Source organism: Spermophilus citellus (genome assembly GCF_964194105.1).
Source record: "Spermophilus citellus genome assembly, chromosome: 5".
In the NCBI taxonomy this organism is placed as follows: domain Eukaryota; kingdom Metazoa; phylum Chordata; class Mammalia; order Rodentia; family Sciuridae; genus Spermophilus; species Spermophilus citellus.
In genome coordinates this window covers 55105322-55130019 of record NC_138186.1, presented here as the reverse complement: position 1 = coordinate 55130019, position 24698 = coordinate 55105322, and the positions used below count along the sequence as shown (strand labels likewise).

The 24698-nt window shown below is 54.0% G+C and overlaps 1 protein-coding gene across 1 annotated transcript in view; it reads right to left on the bottom strand.

Annotated features, from left to right (window-relative positions):
* Positions 1-23824, bottom strand: part of GLP1R (glucagon like peptide 1 receptor) — a 32548-nt gene extending 8724 nt beyond the window's left edge. The window contains exons 1-7 of the mRNA XM_081295867.1: positions 23706-23824; positions 16381-16477; positions 15425-15532; positions 8804-8922; positions 8407-8513; positions 4619-4772; positions 3938-4097 (exon numbers count right to left, since the gene is read on the bottom strand). Of these exons, the coding sequence (XP_081151993.1) occupies positions 3938-4097; positions 4619-4772; positions 8407-8513; positions 8804-8922; positions 15425-15532; positions 16381-16477; positions 23706-23783 (823 nt within the window). The 5' untranslated portion in view covers positions 23784-23824. The remainder of the gene's footprint in view (positions 1-3937; positions 4098-4618; positions 4773-8406; positions 8514-8803; positions 8923-15424; positions 15533-16380; positions 16478-23705) is intronic.
* Positions 23825-24698: the final 874 nt, after the last annotated feature.

The window sequence follows — 24698 nt, the reverse complement described above, 5'->3', positions numbered from 1 at the left end:
TGGGGCCTTGGAAGAAGTCCTTAGGTCACTGGAGGATTTGGAGATCCCTGCCTGCCTAGCCTCTCCCTTTGACTTCCTGGCCAGGAGATGAGCTGCTTGCTCAGCCACGTGGGTCCTTCCATTGCCATCCGGGACCCCTACCAAAGGCCCAAAGCAATGGCTCTGTCCAATCCTGGACTGGAAACTACAGAAATATGAGCTAAATAACCCTTTTCTCTTTATAAGTTAATTATCTCAGGTATTCCATTAGAGCCATGCAAAGCTAATCCAGCTGAGATGGACTGGTGTGGTAGATGTCACCCGGTGATTCTTACCTCATGGTATTCATAGCCTTGAGTAATCCCCACTATATCAGGATTGTTTTGTGTGACCAATCACATATGGCAGGAGTGATGGTGTGTCACGTTTGAGATTAGGTTATAAAAAACTCTGCATCTCGCCTGGGGCTCTCTCTTTCTCTCATCATTCACTGTAGGGAAATCAGTTGTCACCCACGAGGGCACTCAGATGACCTGCAGAGAGGCTTCCGAGGCAAGGAATGAGGCTTCCTGCCAACAGCCTCCTGAGTGAGCTTCGAAGTGGCTTCTCCACCCCTGGTTAAGCTTTTGAGATGACAGCAACCGGCTTAACCAATCTCAGTCAGCAATCCTGGGCCAGGGGTACCCAGGTAAGTTGAACCTAGATTCCTGAGCACAGAGACTGTGAGATGATAAATGCTTGTTGCTTAAGCAGCTAAGCTTGGTCTATATCCATTAGTTATATACCAGTGGATAACTAATAGATCAGTTTCTAGTTCTGCAAAGGTAGAGCCCAGGCCTCACTCACCCTGAGAGCTCCATCTGTCTTGGTTAACTCAACATTGTATTATCCACTCTTAGGTGACAAAGAGATGGATCAGGAGCTCAGAAGCACACAGTGGGACTAGAATCCAGGGCTGCAATCTCTCACCCACTCCGATCACCCTCCATCACCACTCTTTCCATGCCTGTTTCTACCAACGCAGCTCTCGAGTTGGACATGTGGGCATCTACGAGGGGTAAGGCTTTGGAGGGTGAGGTGTGTGGACATGGATGGGTGTGTGGGGTGGGGTCCTTGCATGTGCATGTATGGCTTTGAGGGGTCTCCCCCAGGAGCACCTTTCCGGGGCAGAACCTCCTCAGAGCCACCACATCACCAACATCCTCAACTTGCTGATGTCCACACAACAGCAGCTACTCATTGGCTCATGTGCCCGGGTCTACTGTGCCTGATGACGCAGGCGGAGGGAGGATGGAACGCTCTCTTCACCGGGTCTCTTTCTCCTGGCCCATTTACATTTACACAAACCAGACCCTCAGTATCCACAATGACATAAAAATAGACCTGCGTGAGACCGGATAGGAAGTGGATGACTTCGAACAGTCCCAGAACAGAGTGTGGGCTCTACTGTGAAGAAGCTGTTCAGTAAGAACAGGACCAATGAATGAATGAATCAACACACCAAGGAGGAGAGGGAAGCTCTCCAGGCCAGAACAGGCCCCCTCCTGAGTCAAACACACAGACAGAAACTTCCTGTTGGGCATCTCCAGCCACCTGCCGTCCCTTCCTTCTGAGACCCTGCTCCAGGATGGGGGAGCTCACTCAGCCAGGGAGAGCTTCATGCCTCCATTACCATCTCCCAAACAAAGCCTTTTTGAAAAGCAAGCGCACAACCCTGCCACACGCAAAACTGCCCAGTCCAGGATGGCCAAGTCAGGCGGGGTGGGGGACAGAAAGGTCAAATTAAGACACAGAGAACCGGCTCTGAGAGTGATGTTCCCCTCCTCCCTCACTCGCCTTCCTTCCCCTGCCGTTTCCAGGGGTACCCAACCACTCATGGACCGTGACAGAGGTTGATTTGTCTTTTGGGGGTTCAGCCCAAATGCACTGGAGTCCTAGTTCTGATTCTGCTTGTACAGGAAGCCTAAAGTTGTTCCCGAGCATCCTAATTTGGACCGGGCCTCCTGGCATCACAGCAGAGCCCTAAGGTCCCTGTGAGTCCTGCCCACCCCGCCCCCCACTCTGTTCGGCTGGCTTTGTCTCTCTCTGCCTCTCCCTACTCCAAGTCTCAAGTAGAAGACATTCTTTGGTTGGGGAGGGCATCTGCCTGGTCCTGCCTTCATTCTCCACAGACCCTGAGCCCCAAGCTAGGATGTGAGGTGGCAGGAAAAAGGCCCCTTCCCCCACCGCCCACCCAGAGACCTCCAAGGCACCCGTGTATCCCCGCCAGCCCCACCAACCTCCCTGCTCTGCTGCACACCACACCATCCCTTTGATTGGTCCTGCCTTCAGGTCGCTATGGTGACAGGCACTAACAGCACTGATGCTATTTCCCAGAATGAACAGACATGGTCCCCCACCCTGAGGACAGCTTTCCCTGAGCAGCCCTCAATGACCTGCCTCCTCCCCAACCCAGGGAGCTGCAGGGCTCTTCAGCTGCCTGATGGACTGCCAGGCAGGATGAAGAAGGCTGGGAGGTGAGGAAGGGCCTCCTGAGTGCAGGTGGGAGGGTCCTGGGGGAGGAGGTGGAGGGAGCAACAGGGATCTGCACTGGGAAGTCAGGCCTACTGCCACCTGTCCAGAGGCCTGATCCTGCTGAGGGGCCTGTAGAACACTGAAGAGCTGGAGCACCAGCCAAGCCCCCTGGCAGGCGTCCCAGGAGCTGGGAGACCCGGGCTACACTGCCTGCTCTTCTTCTAAGGCCCTGTCCTGCTCTAGGTTTTGGTGTCTGTAAGACACTGGTCACACTAAAACCTCTCCAGAGCGTCTCTTCTAGGATGGAGCTGAGGCACGCCAGAAAAAAATGAATGACACATGAGGACAGAACAGGAGGCTGAGGGCTGGGGAGGGCAGAGCCCTGAGGGCCCAGCAGCCTGAGGAAGCTTCCAGAAGACAGGGCTGGCAGCCCCTGGGAGGACGCTCCGGGACATTCCTGGACCAAGAACAGACTTGTAAAGGCTCAGAGGAGGACCAGGAGGGAGAAAGGTGGCAGGCATCTGCTGGAGCAGAGCTGGGAAGTCCCTGGAGTCCTGGGCAGCACTGGCCAAAGTTTTCCAGGGGAGGTGCATGAAGGGAAATGGACAGCCAAGCATGGGAGGTGGTGAGGTGTGTCTGCCAGATACACAGAGCCCACGGCAGATTGAGGGTCAGTGGGCAGGGCCTACTCTGGGCTCCGTCCCCGGTGGTGCCTGTGGGCTCCTCCAGGAAGGGTTGTCACGGGCTTTGCTGGTGGTGCAGAGCTCCTAGCCCCCCGCGGAACTCCAACAGGCCCCTCATCACTATCCTGTGAGGCGAGAGGCAGAAGCACAACCAGAAATGTTCCAGCAAAAAAAAAAAAAAAAAAAGACACGATGGTTCTTGGCAAACTTTTTTGGCTAGAACATTTCAGGCTGGGCTCCAGGCACATCAGTGGTCCACCTGCTTCCTGGGCTCTCCTCTCACCCGCCTCTTCATCACCAAGAGACAGAACCCCGTCCCCTCAGGCCCCATCCTCCTGACCACTCCTCCTCGAGCCAGGACTCACCACTGCCCTCAGAGCCTAGGGCTGCCCTGGCCTGGTGTGGAGGTCCTTCCCCACAGGACCTCAGAAGCAGGGGTTTGTGGACAGTGCCATGTCCTCATTGGCTATATGGTTGTGGCAGAGGGTGGTATTTGGCCGGGGGGGTTGGAGATTTCCATTATGGGAGGACAGTTACATAACAGGTATGTCGTGGAGTGAGACCCGTAACCCCCTGCGGTGCCCAGTGATCCCCTCAGCAAGAGGCCCTGTGCTCAGGACTAATGGGTGGGCTCTGCCCCTTGGCCTGGCAGAGTGTTCTGGGCACCAAGTTGGTAGGGGCGTCAGGGTCTCCCACCCCATGCGGCTGGTCCAGGTGGGGGTCTGGTGAGGTCAGTGACATGACATGGCGGTGGGCCTTACCCCAGCCTACGCTCAGGTAGACCCTGAAGATGCGCTGCTCCGAGAAGACGGAGAAGGCCAGCAGAGTGTACAGGTAGACGCCCTCCACCAGCAGCCAGTAGTAGTTGGCCGCCACGCAGTACTGCATGAGCAGGAACACCAGGCGGCAGCCCAGGGAGTCCTGGGGGCAGGGGAAGGGCCCGGTGAGATGGCAGCCCTGCCTCCTGCTAGGCCGTTGCTACCCTTCCCTGTCGGCCCCAGCTGCTGGCCTGCCATGGTCATGTGGGATGAGGGCGCTCACATCCTCTGGCCAGGGCTGTGCCAGGAAGGTCTGCCTTAGCTCAGGGAACCTCCCTCCCTCAGGGAAGGAAGCACTGTGATGTCACCCCCCACGCAGAGGAGAAGCAGCCTCAGAGGGGTTGATGACACAGCTCCCAGGGGCAGACGGCTCTCTTGGGTCAGACTGAGAACCCCCGGGGACAGGGTCTTCACCCTGAGACTGGAGTCGCCAGTGAGACTCCTCTCTCATTGGAATGGAAGGTCCCAAAGGGGACTGCCTCTCCCACGGGACTAGGGCTCCCTGGGGGTCAAGCCCAGGCAGCTCTTGCCTCTCCTGTCCCAGGCCTAAGTGGAGTGGGAGGAGCAGGGCTTCACCAACCATCCACCACCACCCCCCAGGCGCCTCTTGGGCACAGGACATACCTGGTAGGAGAGGAGCCCGTCCCACTGGTGCTGCTGGGCGGCTGTGCTGTACATCCACTTGAGGGCTGCGTCCTTGATGAAGACAGACAGTGCTCGCAGGATGAAGGATGCAAACAGATTCAGGTGGATGTAGTTCCGGGTACAGTGCAGGTGTCTGAGGGAGAAAGCAGGCCCATCCCTGGCAAGATGGCCAACAGTCCTGCTCTGCAAGCCCCAGCTCTCTGGCCACACCACGGGGCATGTTTCCAGCTCTTCCTTCCTCTTCGAAGGCCCTTCTCCCCCGTAGCCTGGAAAACCCTCTGGTCCAGCTCAAGTCCTGCCTCTCCATGAAGCCTCAGCTGTCAGGCACTGCCCCGTCCCCCGACCATATTCTGTCACCCTGCAGCCTCTACATTCAGTCACCCATGCGCCAAGAGATGTATGTGTGAGGCTCGGCCTCCCCAGTGGGGACTTGGGTTCTTTGTGGCAGGGTCCCTGTGTTAAATGCCTCTGGCCTGCTCCCTGAGGCAGAGCAGGCAGAAGGCACTGGACACAAGGTCAGTATCCTTCATGTAAAAGGTATAGCCAATGGAAACTCTGAGGGCAGTTCTTAAGGTGAAAAAGGCTATCTATCTACCCAACCAGAGAAAACATTATTCTTTTTTAAAAAATATTTTTTAAATTGTCAATGAACCTTTATTTTTCTTTTAATTTGTTAATTTATTTATATGTGGTGTTGAGAATCGAATCCTCCCACATGCTAGGCAAGTGCTCTATCACTGAGCCACAGCCCAGCCTAAAACATTATTTTTAACTGAGAAACTCTGAAAATATTTACTTTAAAATCAGGAATAAGATAAAGACCTGCACTATCATCACTTCTATTCAACAAGTACTTCAGATCTTAGCCGATAAAATAAGGCCAGAGAAAAAAATGGGCAAGAATTGAAAATAAACAAAATGGCAATTATTTGCAGATGACGTATTATCTTCATGAGAATCCAAGTCAGCATACAGATGAGTTATTAGAACAAGTGAGAGGGTTCAGCAAGGTTGCTGATATATACATTTACACATACCAGCAGCAAACACTTAAGAAGTGAATTTAAAGAGTAATTCATTTATAATATTTTAATTGATTACCTAGAAATAAGTCTAACAAGAAAGTGGGCAAAATCATTATGGGAACAGTATAAAACTTACTTCAAATCATTAGGGAAATCTTAAATTAATGAAAATCACCTATCTATTCTATACTTAAGGATAAAAAGAGACATTGTCCTGAAGGAGTCGGTTAGTTCTTCCCACATTAATCAATAAATTCAGTGCAGCTGTAATAAAAACACCAACTTCTTTTTTTATGGAACTTTAACAACTTTAGATGCTGGGCACAGTGTCACATGCTTATAATCCCAGTGGCTTTGGAGGCTGAGGCAGGAGAATCACAGGTTCAAAGCCAGCCTCCGCAACTTAGCAAGGCCCTAAGCAACTCAGCAAGACTGTGTCTCAAGATAAAATATTATAAAGGGTTGGGGATGTGGCTCAGTGGTTAAGTGCCCCTGGGTTCAATGCCTGCTTAATTTTTTTTTTTAAAGAGCAGAGGGCCAGGAATAGTCCAGAATTCCTAAAGAATCACTAAGTAGGGTCCCTGTTATAATAGAACTAGGAGTTTTAGTGAATCTTTTTTTTTTTTTTGTACCAGGAATTGAGCACCCAGGGCGCTTAATCCACTGAGCCACATCCCCAGCCCTTTTTTACTTTTTATTTTATTTTGAGACAGGGTCTCTAGGGAGTCACTAAGTTGTTAGGCTGGCTTTGAATTTGCTATCCTTGTGCCTTAGTCTCCCAAGCCTCTGGGATTATAGGCATGTGCCATCATGACCAGCTCTAAAAAATCTTTAGGAGAAAGTCACCATCGTTTTGGGACAGGGAAGATAAACAGACCAATAGAAAAGAGTATAAATGACAGAAACCAACTTGCAAATATATAGGCACTTCTGGTATGGTAGATTGACACTGCAAACCAAGAGGGAAGGCATGGGTAACCAGTAAATGGTACTGAGACAATCAATTATATGTACGCATGGAAAAATGAAACTAAGCCCCTGATTTTCACCACACACAAAAATAAGTTCCAGGTGGATCAGAGAACCACAGGGAAAGAGCAAAAACTCTCTTTTAGAAGGAAATATAGGTGACCATCTTTGTGATTCTAAAATGGGGTAAGATTCCTTACAGAAAAGCATAAAGTAAATTTAGTCTTTGGAAAAGAATAATTTTTTTATCAATTGATAAAAGTTAATTTTATCAATTGACAACATTTATTGATAAGTCTTTTTATCAACAGGAAATAATAGAATAATTTCAACCCATTAAAATGTAGAACTTCTATTGCATAAAGGGCACCATGGAGTGAGTAAAGAAACAGAGATTCAGAGAGGGTACATCGTGGGCTAGTGTCTAGAATAATGAGTGCCTGAGATAAACAAGAAAAAGCCAAATAGACAAATAAAAATTCAGCAAAGGATATGAACAATCAAGTCATAGAATAAACCATGAAAAAAATGCCTGGGAAAATAAAATTAAAAATTAAATGCAAATTAAAATTGTAATGAGATATTTCACATACTTCAGAGTAGCGACACTTAATTTCTAAAAATATTAAATATTGGGGAGGATGTTAAGCAAAGGATTCTCTTTTACTACTGGGGAGAGGGAAAATTGGTGATGACCACTTTGAAGAGCAACTTTACTACCACCTAGTAAATTTGCAAAAGCAGGTGGTATTTGATTGGGCCGTTGAACCCCTAGATACATGCCCTAGGGAGACATAGGACGGGTCACAGGTGAGAAAGCCCATCATAGCAAGGTTTACAAGTCAGAAATAAGTTATCTATTAAAATGATATCAGACAATTAAGCCGTGCTACAACAAAAGAATATGGAATGACTGTTAAAATTAATGATATAGAACTACCTGGTTAATGTGAATCTTACAAAAACATAATGTTGAACCAAAATAAAATGCAGAAGAATATCTATGATGTACTATTAAAAATACATAAGCCATGCTGTATATTTTCACAGACACTTAGAAACATGGTACAAGGATGAGGAAATGAGTGGGACCTCATAAGAGGTCTGGCCAGGGGTTTCCTCTGGTGGGGGTGGCCAGGGGCTGATCTTACAGTCACCAGGGAGTGTGACTCTACTTGAAGGCTGGATGCATTCATCACTGAAAGGCTTCATAATAAAAGAGAAGAATATTAGTCCAGTGAATGCATTTATTGAGTACTGACTGTGTGCTCAGCACTGTGCCAGGTGACTTGGGGGCAAAAAGAGGAATACCACATCTCCTATTCCTGCTGGGCTGGTGTCCTAAAGTCTCTACCCTCAGAGTTGTCCCCACTCTCAGAAGTCTTCCTGTCCCTGAACCCAGCTCCCCTGATGTACCCAGAGGGAATGGGGGAACCTGCTCCCCAGCTCCTAGTCTAGGAGGAAGGTCTCATCTGACAGAGCAGAATTTCTAATCACCTAAAATCATACTGAATTATTGATTACTGAAGATACACCCTCTCACTGGAGAGGATCCCTAGGATTTTCCACCCTGTTAAGGTGACGGGGGTCATTTTTGCAGTACACGTGGACATAGTTACCCAGCAGATATCCGAGTGTGTACACAGTGCTGACCTGCGTTTTCAACCTGTGTTCTCCAGAGAGTTCCAGAAAGAAGGGCGTATTGTATGGTTGCTTTGGCTACCTGGGGCAGAGAGCATGAAGGAGCCCCCTCTCAGGGTCTCAGCCCCTTACCTGAAGCTGAGGAGGATGGCGGAGGCGATGACCAGGGCGGAGAAGGAGAGCGCATAGCCCACCGTGTAGATGATGTAAAGGGACAGGAGCTGCTCCTCCGGGGAGCCCTGTGAGTACAGGGGGACACAGTGAGGGTGGTGCCGTCCACTGCCCCCTCACTCCTCACACTTCTCTCCAGGGGATAAGGACAGGGAGGGCCCCAAGGCAGACCCCACTGGGGAGCCCAGAACGGAGGAAGAGAATGACCTACGGACACGGCTTCGGAGGCCCTGGGAAGTTCCCAGACCCCAGAAGGTGCGACAGGGGGTGCATGAGAGGAGCACAGACAGGCCCCCCAGAAGCCCACCGTGGAGACCCTGCTGCTGGGTCCTGGGCTCAGAAATCCTCCCAAACTCACTTTCTCCCCTCGCTTGGACTCCTCGCACTCCGACAGGTCCCTCCACGGCTGGCTGGAGTTGTCCTTGTGCAGCCAGAGGCCCTCCGCTGTGCAGAACCGGTACACGTGGCCCTGTGGCACTGGGAGAGGAGAGGGTGGCTGAGCCTCCGCCTGGAGACAGGCGGCCTGTCTGGTGCTCGAAGGCCCTTGTCCTTCCCCATCCTGAAGGTCATCCCTGCTCCACTTGTGAGACAGTAGGAGGCTCAGACCTCACACACACACACACACACACACACACACACACACACACACACACCTTCATCCCATCCCATAAACCATGATGGCTCCGGGATGGGACAGCAGGTCACTAAGGTGGACTGGTCACCCAGTCCCACCCTCAGCTTCGCCTCTTGGCTACCAGGGGATGCAGAGGGATGAACCCATATCTCTGAGATGAGGTCAGTCCAGTCCAGATCCATGTCCCAGCCCCAGCATTAAATCACACACAGGGGACCCTGCCACAGTCACCTTCTGTGACTTCTGATTTTCTAACTTGGCCCCATTTACCTCTCACACTCTTTGGGGACGTCAGATCCTAAGAAAACTGAAGACCCCGAGGCTCTGAACTCCTGAGAGGGAGGAGGCAGCCCCTACCTCAGGGTGCCCCAGTCTGAGGGAAGATAAGGCTCTGTCTTCCAGGAGACTAGTCTAAGAAGACCCAGCTCTGTTCTCTGAGGGGAGATACAGCCCAGTCCGCAGGGAGACCCCGTCTGAGGCAGATGTCCCAGTGATGCCCAGTTGAGGGTGGACACAGCTTTCCCCTTAGGAAGTCCCAGTCAATCTGATCCAGGACACAGACTCCCCTTCAAAGACCACCCGATCTAAAGGGGACACAGTCTCCACGTGCAGGTGGACTTCCCCTTCAAAGGGGAAGAGCAAGCGTCTACTTCAAGTAACCCCTAGTCATACTTGGAGATGGAAACAGCCCTTGGAGACCTTCTAGTCTGAGAGAGGGGAGTGACCTAGCCCCTGCCCTCAGGTAGCGCCTAGTCTGGGGACGAGGCACAGTCAAGACTCTCACAAGAAAGGAATACCACCAATACAAACCAGCAGAGATGAGAGAGGCCTAGCAGAGCTAGGAGAAAATATCACCTGTGGCCATTCCCATCCCACCTGGGTACCCAGGTGCTAAGAGCATCCCCACAAGCTCCACGGTCCTCCCCTACCCCACCCAGGGAGACAGGCTTATGGCCCCGGGTTGGATGTGGGGTGGGGAGAGTGCTCACTTGTGTCTAGGAGAAAACACCTCATTCCTCACCTCCCTGCAGGGGAACCCGAGTCTGGCACCAGGCCAGGGAACAGGTAAGGGACAGAGGAGTTGTCACGGTGATTGAGGAGGGAAGCTGGCTGGGAACACTTTAAAAGATTTTAAATTCTAAAAGACTAGAAGATTTTAAAGATCAGCTTCCTGAGCTGTGTGAGGCAGGCACAGTGATGGGGGGGGGGAGGGAGAAGCCACCAGAGGTCCTGGGTGACAAGTGGCTGGTCAGTGCTCAGGTTGAGAGATCAGCAATAAAATGAGGTTAGTGAACATGCGTGTGCCAAGGAGTGTCCCTCAGGGGCCTGGAGGGCGACCTTCTAATCCAGGGGCTCTGTTTTACAGATCCTAAGGTTGTTGTCACAAGGCAAGGAGATCTTTATCACAGGGTCCAGTTCCTATACCAGAAGAGCCTGTTGACTGGACCTTGTCTTTCCTTCCCTAACACTCACCCCCATTACCCAGCCCGGCATCCTGGACTTGCAGAGGTACTCCTTCAGGGAAGATATGTGTTTTACTTATTTATTTTTTGGCAGTGCTGGGGATTGAACCCAGGACCTCTCACATGCTTGGCAAGTGCTCTACCACCGAGCCACCTCCCCAGCAGAACCTGAATTTAAAAAGAGACTTCACCTAGGAGAGAAATGAGAACCCAAAGTCTAATGGTAGAACTTCTGGCGGTGGGGTGATCACTGGGGGACCCCTCTAATGCACTGACGAACAAAATCAGGCACATGTAAACCCAGAGAAGGGGAGGCGCATGGTCTGATTTTAGTAACTTGAAGGGCTCCTCTCGGGTCCCCAAATGCCTCTTCTATCTGCTGCGGGATGCCTGAAATCCTTTCCTGGGGGTCAAGTCATCTGATAGGCAGCAAGACCAGTCTTTGGCTGTAGATACCTCGAAGAGCAGTAACGGGGACCTGAGCGGACTCCATGGGCAGTGAGCAGGTGCCAGAGCCTGGTCTGCAGCTGGGCATCCACAGAATCGATTTCTGAACACCTGCTGCGTGCCTGACACCTGTGCAGGTAGGCATCGTCAACCCCATTTTACACATGAAGAAACAGCCTCTGAGAAGCCAGGTGACTTGCTTGAGATCAGGCGGTTAGAAGTAGCAGAGCCAGGCTTCTAGCTCTCTGTCTTCAGAGGACAGAAGTTAGCAGCAAGACTTGCTGCTAATAGTCAACCATGTCAATCATGGGCCAACTGGTCTCTTTGCCATTGCGGCCCTGGGGGAGCTTGCACTCCTCATGCCCCCTGTTCAGGGCCAGCCAGGGGGGTTGGGGAAGCGGTGTGCGCACAGATGTGTACATTCTTGTCACAGAGTCAGGGAGCACCATGTCGATGAGAAGCTCAGTCAGCCTGTGCAAGAGCATCTGTCAGTTATCCTTCATTAGCATCAAATGTGAAAAGCCAGGGCTGGTTCCTGGCCGAGCCATGGTCCCCAGGCGCCAGTCTTGGCTGGAGGTGGGCTGGGTTTGGACACGGACCTGCTTATCGGCCCAGCTTTATCTGGCCTGGGAGGAGCTGGTCAATCTCAGCCAGGGGCTTGGCTCCGTCTTGTCAACACAAGGAACTGCATGCCAGGAGGCTCAGGGATATTTCATTAAGTCAGACCCTGGTCTGGAAATAAAACCCCCAATTAAACACTTCTCCTCCCGGAAACTGTCGCAGCGCCTGTTATCGAGCTGACAGCCGCCCGTCCATGAGGATGTGGGCACTCAGGGCTGTGGAGAGCAGCTCATGAATCCATTAGCTCCCGCACCCTGGCAACAGAGGCAGCCATCAAGGGCCACTGGGTCCATTGTACAGATGGGGATGCTGAGACTCAGAGAGGCAAGGAACAGGCCCCTCCCCAAACTGGTGGGAAAGGTAGCCTGGAGCATCAGGGCTCAGGAGAAGGAGCCCAGGTTCCCAACTCCACAGACACAAGTTCAAATCCTGGTTCTGCCCTCAACCAGCTATGGGCCCTTGGGGTCTCAGTTTCCTCATCTGTAAAATGGGAAGCAAAATGACTTTCTCAGGAGATAAAACAGTGAAGTCTCTGGTGCATAGCAGACCTTTAACACTGGCTGAGCCCGTGCTCCCCAGGCACCCATTCTGGCTGGAGGTGGGCTGGGTCTGGACACTGTAGAGACTCTGCTGCCACTCAGCCCTTCGCTGAGGCCAGGGAAGGGTCTGATGACTCTTCAGCCAGGGCACCTCTGGGGCCCAGCTCGTGCCTCAGTCTCCCCTTGGCAACCGCAGCCTGCTGTAAAAGCTCCTGGGCTCGACATTACTCGGGGGAGGCACCTGCCAGAGTTTCTAAGAACTGTGAATGATAGACTATTTTAAAAGCATTTTATGACTCTCATATAATTAGAATTAAGCTAACAAACAGGTAGAAATCAGGAGAGGGGCAGCTAATGAGGCTGGAATGATTTGTGGGTGAACCAGGCTGTTGCAGGGCCCTGGGGCAGCGACAGGCTCTCTGGAGCTCACGATCCTGTGTGCACGCGGCACTTCCCCCCAACACCGCCCTCCTCTCCCTCCTGCTCCCGCCCTCTGCACCTTCCTGAGTCCAGGTTCTCAATCAGGAAGGTCAGAATTCAAGACCTGGCTGGCTCCTCTGGGACACTGTGCAGCTCTGAGGCCTGGACCCATGTCCACAGTGCTGCCTGAATGTCCTCCCTCTGTAAGGGGCCCTTCCTTCTCCTTTCTGCACCTGCCTATTCTGCTAGGCCTGGCCCAGATGTCACCTGTCCCCGGGAGCCTTCCCTATACCATACCCGAGGCACCACCTCCCTAGCACCACTGCCTGAGCGGCTGGGCTGACCCTTTCAGCCTCGAGGTGAAGTCCCCCTTCTCTCCAGGACACGCACACACCCCTGAAGGTCTTATGGTACCCTGGGATCCTCACAAAGGGCTTCGGTCATTGTTTGGAATCTAATTTTTTTCTCAAATCGCCCACTCTTCTGCCTGCTCCCTGTGTCACTAGGCTCCTGGCCCTCTGCTGAGTCTGGCCAGTGGGAGGCAGGGACAGAAGGACAGCAGCCCCTCCCTGCTTGGTTCTGAAGTTCCGGCAGTGGCTTCTCCCCTCTGCAGACACAGCCCTGCTGGTGGCCTTCCCATCTCAGCCCCAGCTATCAGGAGGACCTCAGCCCCACTCCTGCCCCTTGCTGCTCAGGTCTAGGGGAGCTAAAGCTTTCCACGTTTTTAGTTCTGGGAGCTTCATATGTGCCTTACTGGCCCCTTGGCCCTGCCCAGCCTGTGTGAGGGACCCTGCATTTAAATCCACTCTTAACTCCTTGCAGGGCATGCTTTCTGCCCGGCCTCCGCCCGAGACAATGTCTTCCTTCTCCCCAACCTTGGCTCACACTGTGAAGTTTCCTCATTGGCTGCCAAGAAAGCTCCAGACTGCCCCCTTCCCACTCCATATGCCCCAGGTGGGGGTCAGGCAGCTCGGGTGCCAGCATCTGTTGGGGAAGCACCAGGCCAGAGACAGCAATTATGTTTGGGGAGCCTGGTGGGTGTCTCTGCGGGTCCCTAACTCAGGGAGAGGAGGCAGAGCTGGTGATTCCCAGTGTCAAAAAAGGGAGTAAATTAGCCTGGCGACGGGGGAGGGGGAGGAGGCTGGCAGGGGGCCTGTGCACAGGCCGTTATCTTCATGGAGAAAGCAATAAAACCGTGTTCGCTCATAAACGGGCACCACCAGGACCTATTTCCTGCTCAAATAAAATTAAAGGTGATGGATGGAGCCGCGAGCAGCAGGCAGAGCTGGGGGCGCTTAGTGCTGAGTGATGGGCCTTGTCCCGCGCCTGGCTCCCTGGGGTCTAGCGGCCCAGCCGAGGCCGGCCGAGCAGCAGTCCCAAATCTTGGAGAGACAGGGAACGTGTGTGCCATGTGGGAGTCAGGAAGGTGTGCGGGGAGGGTGAGAAAATTGATAGCCACAGTTTTTTCAAGGACCTTCAGTGTTCCCCACAGTGATGCCGCCCGCTCTATCCCACCTCCAGGGCGAGCAAACCCAGGCCCAGCGGCCTGGGAACCTGCTCTGCCCACACAGCTGGTCAGGCCATCTACAGGCAGAGCTGGGGGACTGCAGGGCCCATAGGAAGAGGGTGGGACACTCACTGCCCTCCCTGGGGTGTGCCCAGACAGCACATGTCCCCAGAGAAAGCCTGGCGTAGCAGCTGAACACAGAGACTGTAAACCAGCCTCCAGGACTGACTCCTAGGTCCGCAGCTCCTTAGCTGTGTGGACTTAGAAAAGCCACTGAGCATCTCTGTGTCTCAGTTTCCTTATCTGGAAATGAGAGGGCGATCAGAGTTCTTGCCTCAACAGAGTTGTCGTGAGGACAGAAGAAGCTCGTGTAGGTCAAGTGTAAAGAGGCCATGGTGAAGAGGACCGTGTGAATCCAGGTCCTCCCCAGGTGCCTGCCTCTTCCCAGCCCTGGCTCCTCTGTGCACCTCAGGGTGGGGGTGCAGCCTTCTTAGGAGACCCCCTGGCCTTCCTCTGATCTCAGAGTCTCTCGGGCTGAGGTGAAGCTTACATCAGGCCCCGCCAGGCCACCTCCTCCAGGAAGTCCCTGGCACCCCATGGCTGGACTTCTCGCTCACTCTCACCTGTGACCAGTTTGTGTTTGGGCTCAGGCCTTCTGGGGCACAAGGGTAAGGGCAAGGACTAGATCAAATCCGGGCTCTGCCATTCACTGCCTCATTTGGAACATGTGACTTAAACTTCCCGGGGCCTTCGTTTCCTCATCTAGACCAGCATAACCACAGGGTGGCCGTAAGGATCAAACAAATGTCCCTCTTTTAGCACAGGACTTGGCACATAGTAGGTATTCAATAAACGCCAGCTATGATGATGATGATGATAAGAGCCTCTTCTCCTGTTATGAAGCCCATGGAGACCAACTCCTGTATCCCATGGTGCCCCAGCACAGGAGGCTGAGAGAGGTTAGAGGACATATTAATTACCCCCCTAGTCAAGTGTCCCCAGCAGCCTCTGTAGGTCTCTGCACCCAGTGACCCTCCCACCTCCCCAGCTGCACCTTTCCCAGTTCAGAATCTCCCCTGCAGGCAGGAGTAGCTGGGGAAGGCCTGAGGGGCCACCCACCAACACCCTGCTCACTGCTCCCCGTGAGCTCCTGAAGAGTCAGGAAGTGGACAGGTGCCCCGACCAGGTATGGGCCACCTACATACATACAGACAGACAGACAGACAGACAGACACACACACACACACACACACACACACGTAGGTGCAGCAGAGCAAAGACACCTGGGTGTCTCCCCCACCCCCAAGAATTTCCTGGCCTCCTGGATGCAGGGAGGGGAAAGACTCACCACTGCTGGCCCAAGGCAGGTACCAGGGGCAGCTGACATTCACAAAGGAACCTGGGGGCCCATCTGGCCAGCAAGCATAGTCATCAAAGGTCCGGTTGCAGAAGAGGCCTGCAGGCAGAGGAGATCATCTTAGAGTCCTTGCCAGTGGAGCCAGGGAGCATCCCCACCTCTCCCCAGGATGGAGGCCACACTCCACTGACCTCTGCTGAGTGCTTACTGTATGCCAAGCACTTTTCCCACATTGCAGGAACAAGCTGCTTGAGCAAGTGACTTGGTCCCTGTTTCCTCTCTGTAAAGGGAGGTATCCCCCACCCCGTGGGACCTTGTGGGGGAGAAGACTGTATGTACATACATGGACATAGTAAGTGCTCAGTAAACAATCCCTAAAGGCCTACTTTAGGTTACCCATCACAGATCAGAGAGAAACGGTAGCTTATGAGGCTGAGAAAGCCTTTCTCAAGTGACCGTGTGATAATTACAGTCAGGATTTGATCCCAGGACCATATGACTGTAATACTGTGCTCTGTAAACCACCTTACAAACTCCGGGCAATATTCACTCTTTTAAATGTGCTTGTTGGACTTTTAGTCTCTGCACAGGCCAGCAGGGGCCAAGGAGGATATGAAATGGAAAGGCCAGGTCTCCGCTCTGAGAGGCTCCAGCTGGGGTGGAAAGATTGGACAGCCCCCCAAAGCTGAGCACAGGCCACTGGGTAAAGACAACAGAGATTCCTGGGGGAAGGAGAGCTTGAGCTGGAAGAACCTGTGGTTCTAGGTAGGGGACAGGGACAGAGAGGCATTCAGGAGAGGGGACAGCTTGACAAAAAGCTGGGTGCATAGGGCAGCTGTGATGTCCCAGAGAGGCAAATGACACCCAACCATGAACGTGGGCTCCATCACCACTTTCTGAGCATTGGCTGGGGGAGAGGGTGAGGATGAGGCCCCACCTGGACCTACCTGTAGCCGGAGGTGGAGCCTCCGTCAAGAAGCGCTGGCACTGGCGACGGTACTCTCGCCATTTCTGCACCGTCTCAGAGAGGGACACGGTGGCGCCCTGGAGGGGAAAGGGCAGAAATGGGGACCTGTGGGCCCAGCCAGCCCCTCTTCTGCCTTCTCACCGCCACCCTCTTGGTTTTTTGATCTCTAGGGATCTTAGACACCCAAACCCCACCAGGCAGGCAACGGCCCCCTCTGACAGGGAGAACGAGCGGAGCCTTCTGCACCCGCACCCTTCCCGGGCGGCGGGGAGCCTGACGCAAAGGTAGTAGGTAGTTTCAGGGGATGGGTGGGTGAAGGGGGAGCACAGCATGTGTGACTCATTCATGTCCTCGTGCCCTGGTCTAGGAGAGGACTTCCTGAGGGCCAGGGCTGCCTTATTGCCAGGGCCTCCCACCTCCCCATGCCTCCTCAGCCTGCCTAAGTGCACCCAGCACCTCAGAAAGCAGAGTGCACCCAGCACCTCAGGAAGCAGAGCTAAGGATCAGACCTGGAGCTCCCCAGCTGCGTGACTGTGCTTGAGGACTGAGGGTGTAGGGTGCAGTCACACCTGGCACTACAGACAGAGCCAGATGAGTACTCCTCCTGCAAAACCCAACACTGACCAAGGAGGGCTAGCCCACCAGTGCCACCCTCTAACATGACACAGATCCATTACTCAGCCCAGCTCTACCCACCAGGAGGAAAAGGCACCCTGAGAGGACATGGTGGAAGGGGTCAAGAAGGTTCCAGAACACTGAAGTCACACCTGTGATGGGAGGGGCCCTCCTTGTGAGTGGGGGATATGAATCTCAATTTTCACCTAAAGGAACACACAGTCCCAACCAAACAGCCCCACTCCCCCAGGCACCACCCTCTGCACGTTTATTGTTGGTGGTGGTGGTGTGTGCGTGCATGCGTGTGTATGTATGCGTGCATGCGTGTGTATGTATGCAATGCCTTTGGGTTGGGTGCTTTATCATTTTCATTTTTTTTTCCTGAACAGCCTTAAAGATTATAAATATTCCTTATTGTGAGGCTGTAGTTGCCAAAATGACCGGAGAGCCCCTTGTATAAAATTTAGGGTCTATACATAATTTAAAACAAAATTTCACTTTTTGAAATCACAGAGATGTACACGTGGGCTGAAATTAAAGCATTTCAGAAGCTGGTGTCCCTGACTCACCCGCAGCACCCTAAGCACACACCAGACCTGGTGCCAGGTAGTCCTGCCCTGGGGTGAGCTGAGCTGTGGTTAAAGACATCTCTCCAAAGTCACAGGTGCCAACCTGAGCTTCCCTAGCCACATGGAAAGCTCCAGAGTGGAGTCAGGCTTGCTCTGAGCAGTGAGTGAGCTAAGGCTGGCGGGCGGGGGGACTGCCCTGGAGAACAGGGCTCTTCTGAGGCTAAAGATCAGCTTATTTGTTGGGGGTGAAGGAAGAAAAGGAAATCAAATATACCAACAGTAAACATGGTGGTGCGATTTTTAGCGTGATTTCTGCTGAGGGGGTGGCAAGGTTTTCCTGAGAAAACCATCTCCCTGCTCCCTCTTCCTGCTGGAGAACTCCCCTTAACCTCTGTTTCCAATAGGAAGACAGCAGGAAGCAGGGTCACTGGGGACAGGAACAGGAACAGGGCAGAAGGTGTGTCTAGGCGGGGAGTGAGAAGGAGGCCTGCAGATCCCAGCACCTTCCAGCAGGACAGCAGGGGAGGGCCAGCCTGGCCACCCACACCCAGGTGGCTCCAACAGAAGTGTCCTTCTCACCTATTCTGAGCAAAGTATGGATATGAGATTATCTTCCTCTGCCCCTCAGACTGGGGGGTCCCTGAGGACAGGCTGCACCCCCTCAGACTGGGACTCCCTTGGGACACGGCCCTGTCTCTCTCAGACGAGGGGTCCCTGAGGAAGAGGCTACATGTCTCTCAGACTGGGGCTCTCTAAGGACAGGCTGTCTCCTCAGACTGGGGTTCCCCGAGGGCAGGCTATGTCTCCCCCTCCGTTGTGGGGCTCCCTGACGATCGGGGTGTCCTGCTCTTTCCCTGTGCCTGCTCAGGATCTCCAGATGCCCGCCAGCCCCTACCCCACCCCTGCCTACATATACTCAGCACCAACTATGGAGAGTTTGGCCTTTTCCACAGCTTCATGGGAGGCCCTGGGTGTGCCAGGTTTTAAGTAGTGGTGGGCGGAGGGGACATGGAGCATATAAAGATGGCCCATAGAGCCCTGACTATAGAGGGTCCCAGGGCTGCTTGGGGTGGGGGTCAAATGCTTTTCAGGACAAGTGACATGACCAAGAATGCTAGAAGTGCTTGGCATGGTTGCTAGGTGGTTCTAAATACTGGAGGTGGGGGTACACTGAAGGGAGGGTGGGGTGGCCGTTAGCAAGGAGGGTGGCATGTCAGCAGGGCATGGCAGGGACAAAGCACAGAGGGAGGAACATGGGTGCTCTGGTGAGTGGGAAAGCTGTGGGTTAGTGTTAGTGCCCAGCCAGGTGGGGAAAGAATGGAGGGCAGGTACAAGGCTCTGCCCTGTGACAAGAGCAGGTAAGTGAGGCTGGGGCTAATAAGTATCACAGGCTGAGGTGCCCAGGTGACACAGTGGAGGGGGAACTGTCTAGCTTTGGGCTCAGATGTGGGCCTGATCCTGACTCTCCCATAAATTCAGTCTGTGACTTGTGCAAGTTTAACTTCCGGCTTCAGCTTCCACCTGTGCCAAGTGGGATGGTAAGAAACGCTGCCCCACGGGATCCTCGTGAGTGGCCCCTGCAAGTGGAGGAGGCTCAGTCAAGGCATGTCCTCAGGATTCTGCTGCTCGGGGGAAACCGGCGAGTGGAATAGGCAGGTCTGGCTTCCTAGATTTGGGGGCCTCATTCCTCCTTTCCTTCTAGAATCAGCAAATTCTCAGAAAGATGAAACTCATAGATTTTCATGCCCAAAGACCAGTTATTCTGCTTAATTAGTGACAGCTTCCAGCAGCAGATGTGGCCAATGGTTAAGTGAAGCGGGGAAGGCTTGGGGCTCCCTGCCCTGTTGGGGACGGGGTAGGTCCTGCCCATATCTTCCCCCTACTTCCTCCTCCTGCCACCTGAGTCCCTGCTCCAAGTCTGGTGAGATGTCTGGAGGGTGGGGAGGACACAGTGGCAGGTGTCCCTGTCCCTCACAGCTCTGGTACAAGAACAGGGCAGCAGTGGGGACCTAAGGGGACAGAGTAAGGGCAGGTGGGCAGATTTTAGAATCAGGACTTCAGGCTGCTTGGAATCCCTCTGAGGGGGATGACAGGGCTGGAGGTGACAATAAGGAGGGGCATCCCCCAGGTTCAGGAGTTTGGGGAGGAAGCAGGAGACAGGAAAGGGAATGTCAGAGGGAGTGGTGTGGTCTGTGGGAATGAGCACAGGAAGTGTCACAAGTCCTTGGTTTATATCCTAGCTCTGTTCATTAACGTATGGCGCATTTTATCTTTTGGGGCCTCTACTTCCTCACCTGGACAGTGGCATTTGCTCCTGTTCAGAGTGACTGAATACAGATAGATGGAAACCTTCGGGAGGTGTCAAGCCTAGAGCCAGCGGGTAGCATTTGCAGGAAGAAGGGCAGAAGGAAGGATGTGGGAGGGGTGGGACCCTCAGGTGACAGGCTTCCCAAGGCCTGGGACCGTCCCCCTCTCTAAACCTGACTGCAATGGGGAAAGGGCCTCCTACTTCTGTGTGTGAATATGTGAACCAAGTTCTTTCCCTTTCTGGAAACTTTCTGGGTTGAGGAAAAGGAGAGAGAGAACACAGCCTTTCTGGGCCACTGGGTGGGTGATGGGAGGGAGGGAGGGCCTCTCAGAAGGAGCAGAGAGGGCTCCAGACAAATATCTGGAAGGCTCCAAGTAGACCTTTTGGTCTCCCTGGCCTCTCCCTCAGGACCCTGTCCTTCCTACCTGCCACCTCCCAGAGCCCAAGTCATGCCTTCCACCGTGGCCCTGCAGGGGGAGGCTGCCAGAGACCTCTCTCTTTGTCCCCCCTCCCATTTTTTTTTTCTTTAAGGAATTTAGATGTCTGAACAACAGGTCAGGGAGATGTGAACAGCACACACCTTCTCACAAGCTAAGGAACCCTGGCACAGATAAATGGTCACATGCATTATCACGCACACCCTCAAGGACATGTCTAATGCTGAGACCGTGAAATGGGGTCATTCCCTCCACACATACAATCACACACAGACTGCCAGGCACACTCACATGCTGAAACACTGCCCCCAATACACACTTGCACACAGACACATACACAAACCCCATGCCTCTGGACTCATACACTTGACTCACACTGTCGCAAACATAGACACTGCCACATGTACACACTCCCCCTTCTCTCTCTCTCTCTCTCTCTCTCTCACACACACACACACACACACACACACACACAAATACATACCAGCAGGATGTCACACACATACTTCCCAGTATGTCACACCTCCCACAGACAAAGTATCAAATAAGGGTCACCAACACACACTGTTGGGCACCCAGTTACATGCTAAGATGTTGCTACACACACAATGACTCCTGTCCAGGCAGATGGTCACACACAGGGTCATATACAGATGCCCAGGGAAATGGGGTTCATCCGCCTGCCCCCTCCTCCCCCATCTGTCTCTCTGTAGCCACCTCTATCCCACAGACCCCTCTCTGTGTCTCACGCACGTAGGTGCAGATGCACACGCAGGAATTGGCCCTGCAGGCTACAGGGAAGGAGGGGCCCGCTTTTCCTTAGAGGAAGGCACTGGAGGCAGGAGGTGGTTTCTGACCCCTCACTGGGTCTATATCTGGGAGGAAGCCTCGCTCAAGGCAAAGTCCACACTGACCAAGGCACAGCTCTGGACCCTGTCTGCCCTTTACGAGAGTACAGAGACCCCTCTCAGGTCCTGTTCTTAGCTCTGGGAACACTTCCAGGTTCCAGAAGACAAACAGACCAATACTCTCAGGTGACTAAAGCAGCCATTTCAGGGTGCTAATACCCCAATCCTCTCACTGACCTTATGTGATAGATCTTGTCATTCTTACTTACAGATGAGGACACTGAGGTTCAAGATGGTCCAGTATCCTACCCAAGACCAGTATCCTACCCCACCAGCTAGTAGTAGACCTCATATTTGAACCCAGTTCTGTCTGGTTTTAATTTGGGTGTTAAAGGCACTCCTGTCTTCTCAGAGACCAGTCTTATGCCGAAAGTCTTGGGGAGGTAAGGAACAGGGGAGGGGAGTGGTCCTTCCCAGCAATAGTGAAGGAGTGACCTAGGTCACCTTTATCAGAAGTGGACTCAGCCATCCCCTATCTATAGGCAAGTGGCCTCCAGCCTCAGCAGACATGACAGTGGCTCATTTAATTCTCCCCACAGTCCTGCCCCTAGGAGGAGGGGACCAGGCCCCACCCCCTTTTCCTTCTGTGCTTCTAAACTGCAGGGCCACCTTATACAGGGAACCCTCTTTTTCTGAGTTTTTGTCCCTCCATCAGTGACATAAGGAGTAACTCTAGTCTTACTGACCTCCTAGACAGAAAACAAAATGCAAAGTTCACTTTTTTAGAGTCTTATATGCGTGTATGAGGTTTTGTCACAATTACTGCAGTCTAACCTCAAAGCCGCCTGTCAGTCACATCTCTGTTGCCCACAACGAGAGCATCTCCCCAAAGCTCCACCCTCTCTGCTCAGTGCCTGGTGACTCCTGTCCGTCTCTGCTACCCCAGTCCTGTTATGGTCCAGGACTGAGGAGTGAGGGGGAATCAGAGGAAAGGGCAGGTTCAGGGAGCCTGTTACCTCTGCAAAAAGGGGCTGGGGAGAAGACACATAGTCCATAGTAGCTTTCTTTCTTTTTCTTTCTTTTTTTTCATCCAAACCAGATCTGCAAACTTGGCCTGCAGCAGGATGGGACCAGGACGCACAGCCTCCCACCCCATCCCTTCACAGCCCATACGATGAGCAAGAACAGGTAGTGAGTCTGCAGTCCTGGCATGGAAAGATCCTGACTTCACCAGGAAAGCCATAGCCTGACTGGGAAGTCCTGAGGAAAGCACCATGGAATGAGAGAGGGCTTCTCCTGGGACCAGGGGTAGCAACTGGCTCTTGGAAATAGGGAGAGGGAGAGAATGAGTCTGGAAAAGGATTTAGGGGCTGAAAAGGTGCTGGCACCCTAGCTGAGAGGCATATCTGTCCACATCTGGATTCTGAGTCAGCAGTGGTGTCTGCTCTCACTAAGACAGCCTTTCTCCCATTCTGGGACAAATTTCAAGACCAGTACAGGTCCACCCCCAAAGATCTCAGTTCTTTAGGTCAGGGTTTAAGAGTGAGAGGTGATGAGAGGGGAGTGTTCTCTGTCAAAAGACAGGCCACCCAAACCTGTGCCTCCTCTCTGCTCAAGCATGTCCCAGCATCTTTGGACAGCCGTCCTCTCCAAAGGCAGCTAACACCTCCTCTGGCTGGGGTCTGGGGCAGGGAGGGCAGAGAGGGCAAGGAGAGCCAGAGAGGGGGCTACAAGGGTCCACCTGTGGCCTGCTCTCTCCTGTAACAGCAATGAGGCCAGAGTGTTTCTGTGCGTCCCAGTATGCAATCTGGCATGGGCTGTCAATCAGGGGGATCAGAATGGGTGTCAGCAGAGTATGTGTGCTGGGGGGGCTGAGTGTTTCTGGAGGACCACTGAGGCTTGTGTTTGCTGCAGGGGCCAAGGGAGGAGGTGGCACTCAAGTCCCATCTGGGAGGTCATGAGGAAGGACGAGTTACCACCACAGGGTCCCTGGGGCTATAAGTCAAAGGCTGTCCTGGGGGTCTGATGCCAGAGGGAACAAGCTGGGTCTCCACACCTGGCCTTCTCAGCCCTCCCGGAGCCCTCTCACGGTTTTTAACGGGAGGATGGGGACGCAAGTATAGGGGTACGCACCGCAGGCCAGGGGTCTGGGGCATGGGGGGGTGATCAGCAGTGAGAACTGGGGTGTGACAGAGCCGCGGCACGGGCTGAGGAGGAGAAGGAGTTGGGAAAGTGGTTTGGGAAGGACAAGGATGCGGCGCAGTAGTCAGCGCAGGGCGGCCAGGACAGCTGGTGCCCTGGCAGATGGGCCCTGGCGGCGAGGAAGTGGGCGCCTCACCAGCGTGGAGGGGGATTGTTCCCTATCCAGGCTCCACCTGGGCCACACAACTCTCCAGTCCCTAGTCCGCCCGGGAGGCTTTCGGTTCCCCCGTCTGCAGTGAGGGAGTTTCACTCAAGTCCGGGGGCTCCTGCGGGGTCCCCGAGTCCTCAGGCCCTTCCCCCTCCCCCCCGGGGTCCCCGGGGCTCACCTGGGGGCGGGGGCCAGCCCTGCCCACGGCCCCGAGCAGCAGGAGCGCCAGGCGCAGCGGGCTGGGGGCGCCGGCCATGGCGGGGCGCTCAGGACTGGGCCATCGCTGCCACCTGCGGAACCGCGCGCCGCGACTGAGCCGGGCGGGCGCCGGGGGAGGAGCCGGCGCGGGGCCGCCCCGCCCGCGGGAGGGGTCGGGCGGGGTCCGCGGGCTTCCGCCCCCGCTGCCCGGGCCCCGATCGCCCGGCGTCCCGCGGCTCGGCCCGCAAGTCCCTGCGCTGCGCTCCCGGAGAGCGCCCTCGGGTTTAGGCAGCGCAGGAGCCTGGCCGCCAGCTCTGAGCGCCCGCGGTGCGCTTGGCCGGCTTTCAGCTACCAGCGCGGCCCGCCCCCTACCCTGGCACCCCGGCACCTCCAGGCTCCCCGGCTAAGGAGAGCCACCGCCCGCCACACACGTATTGAGGGGACCCGAAGGAAAGCAGGGTCGGGGAGCGGATGGGACTAGTCCAAGGTCACATCGCCTGGCAAATTTCTTCTAGAAAGTATATCCCCAGTGCGCCGGTGCCTAGGAAGAAAGATCGGTGCGGAGCGGCCACCTCTTCCCCAAGTCCTCCCCTCATTCCCGGCTCTGTTTTCCAGGCAGGCCCAGGGCAACCAAGGTTGGGGAGCTGGGGTGCGGATTCACTTGAGCCCTGAAGCTTCGCCACTTTTCCCTGCAGCCCCAGTGCCTGTGTAGGTGTGGTAATGTGGGCCCGTGACTCTTCCCTGTCTCCCTGCTTTGTGGGGACTCTGCATTTCACCTGCATTTGTTTCTACCCCTGTCCTTAAACAGTACAGGGCAGCAGAGCTGGCACAGCTTCGATTCCCTCTTACGGCATGTAAGTAGGGAGTGAGTGCTCAGAGCGACTGGTTTGTCTTCCCAAACACTCTTGAGAAATGGAGATGGAAAAGGAGGATACCCTCATCAAAGAACATTGATGCCACTTTTGGGAACCAC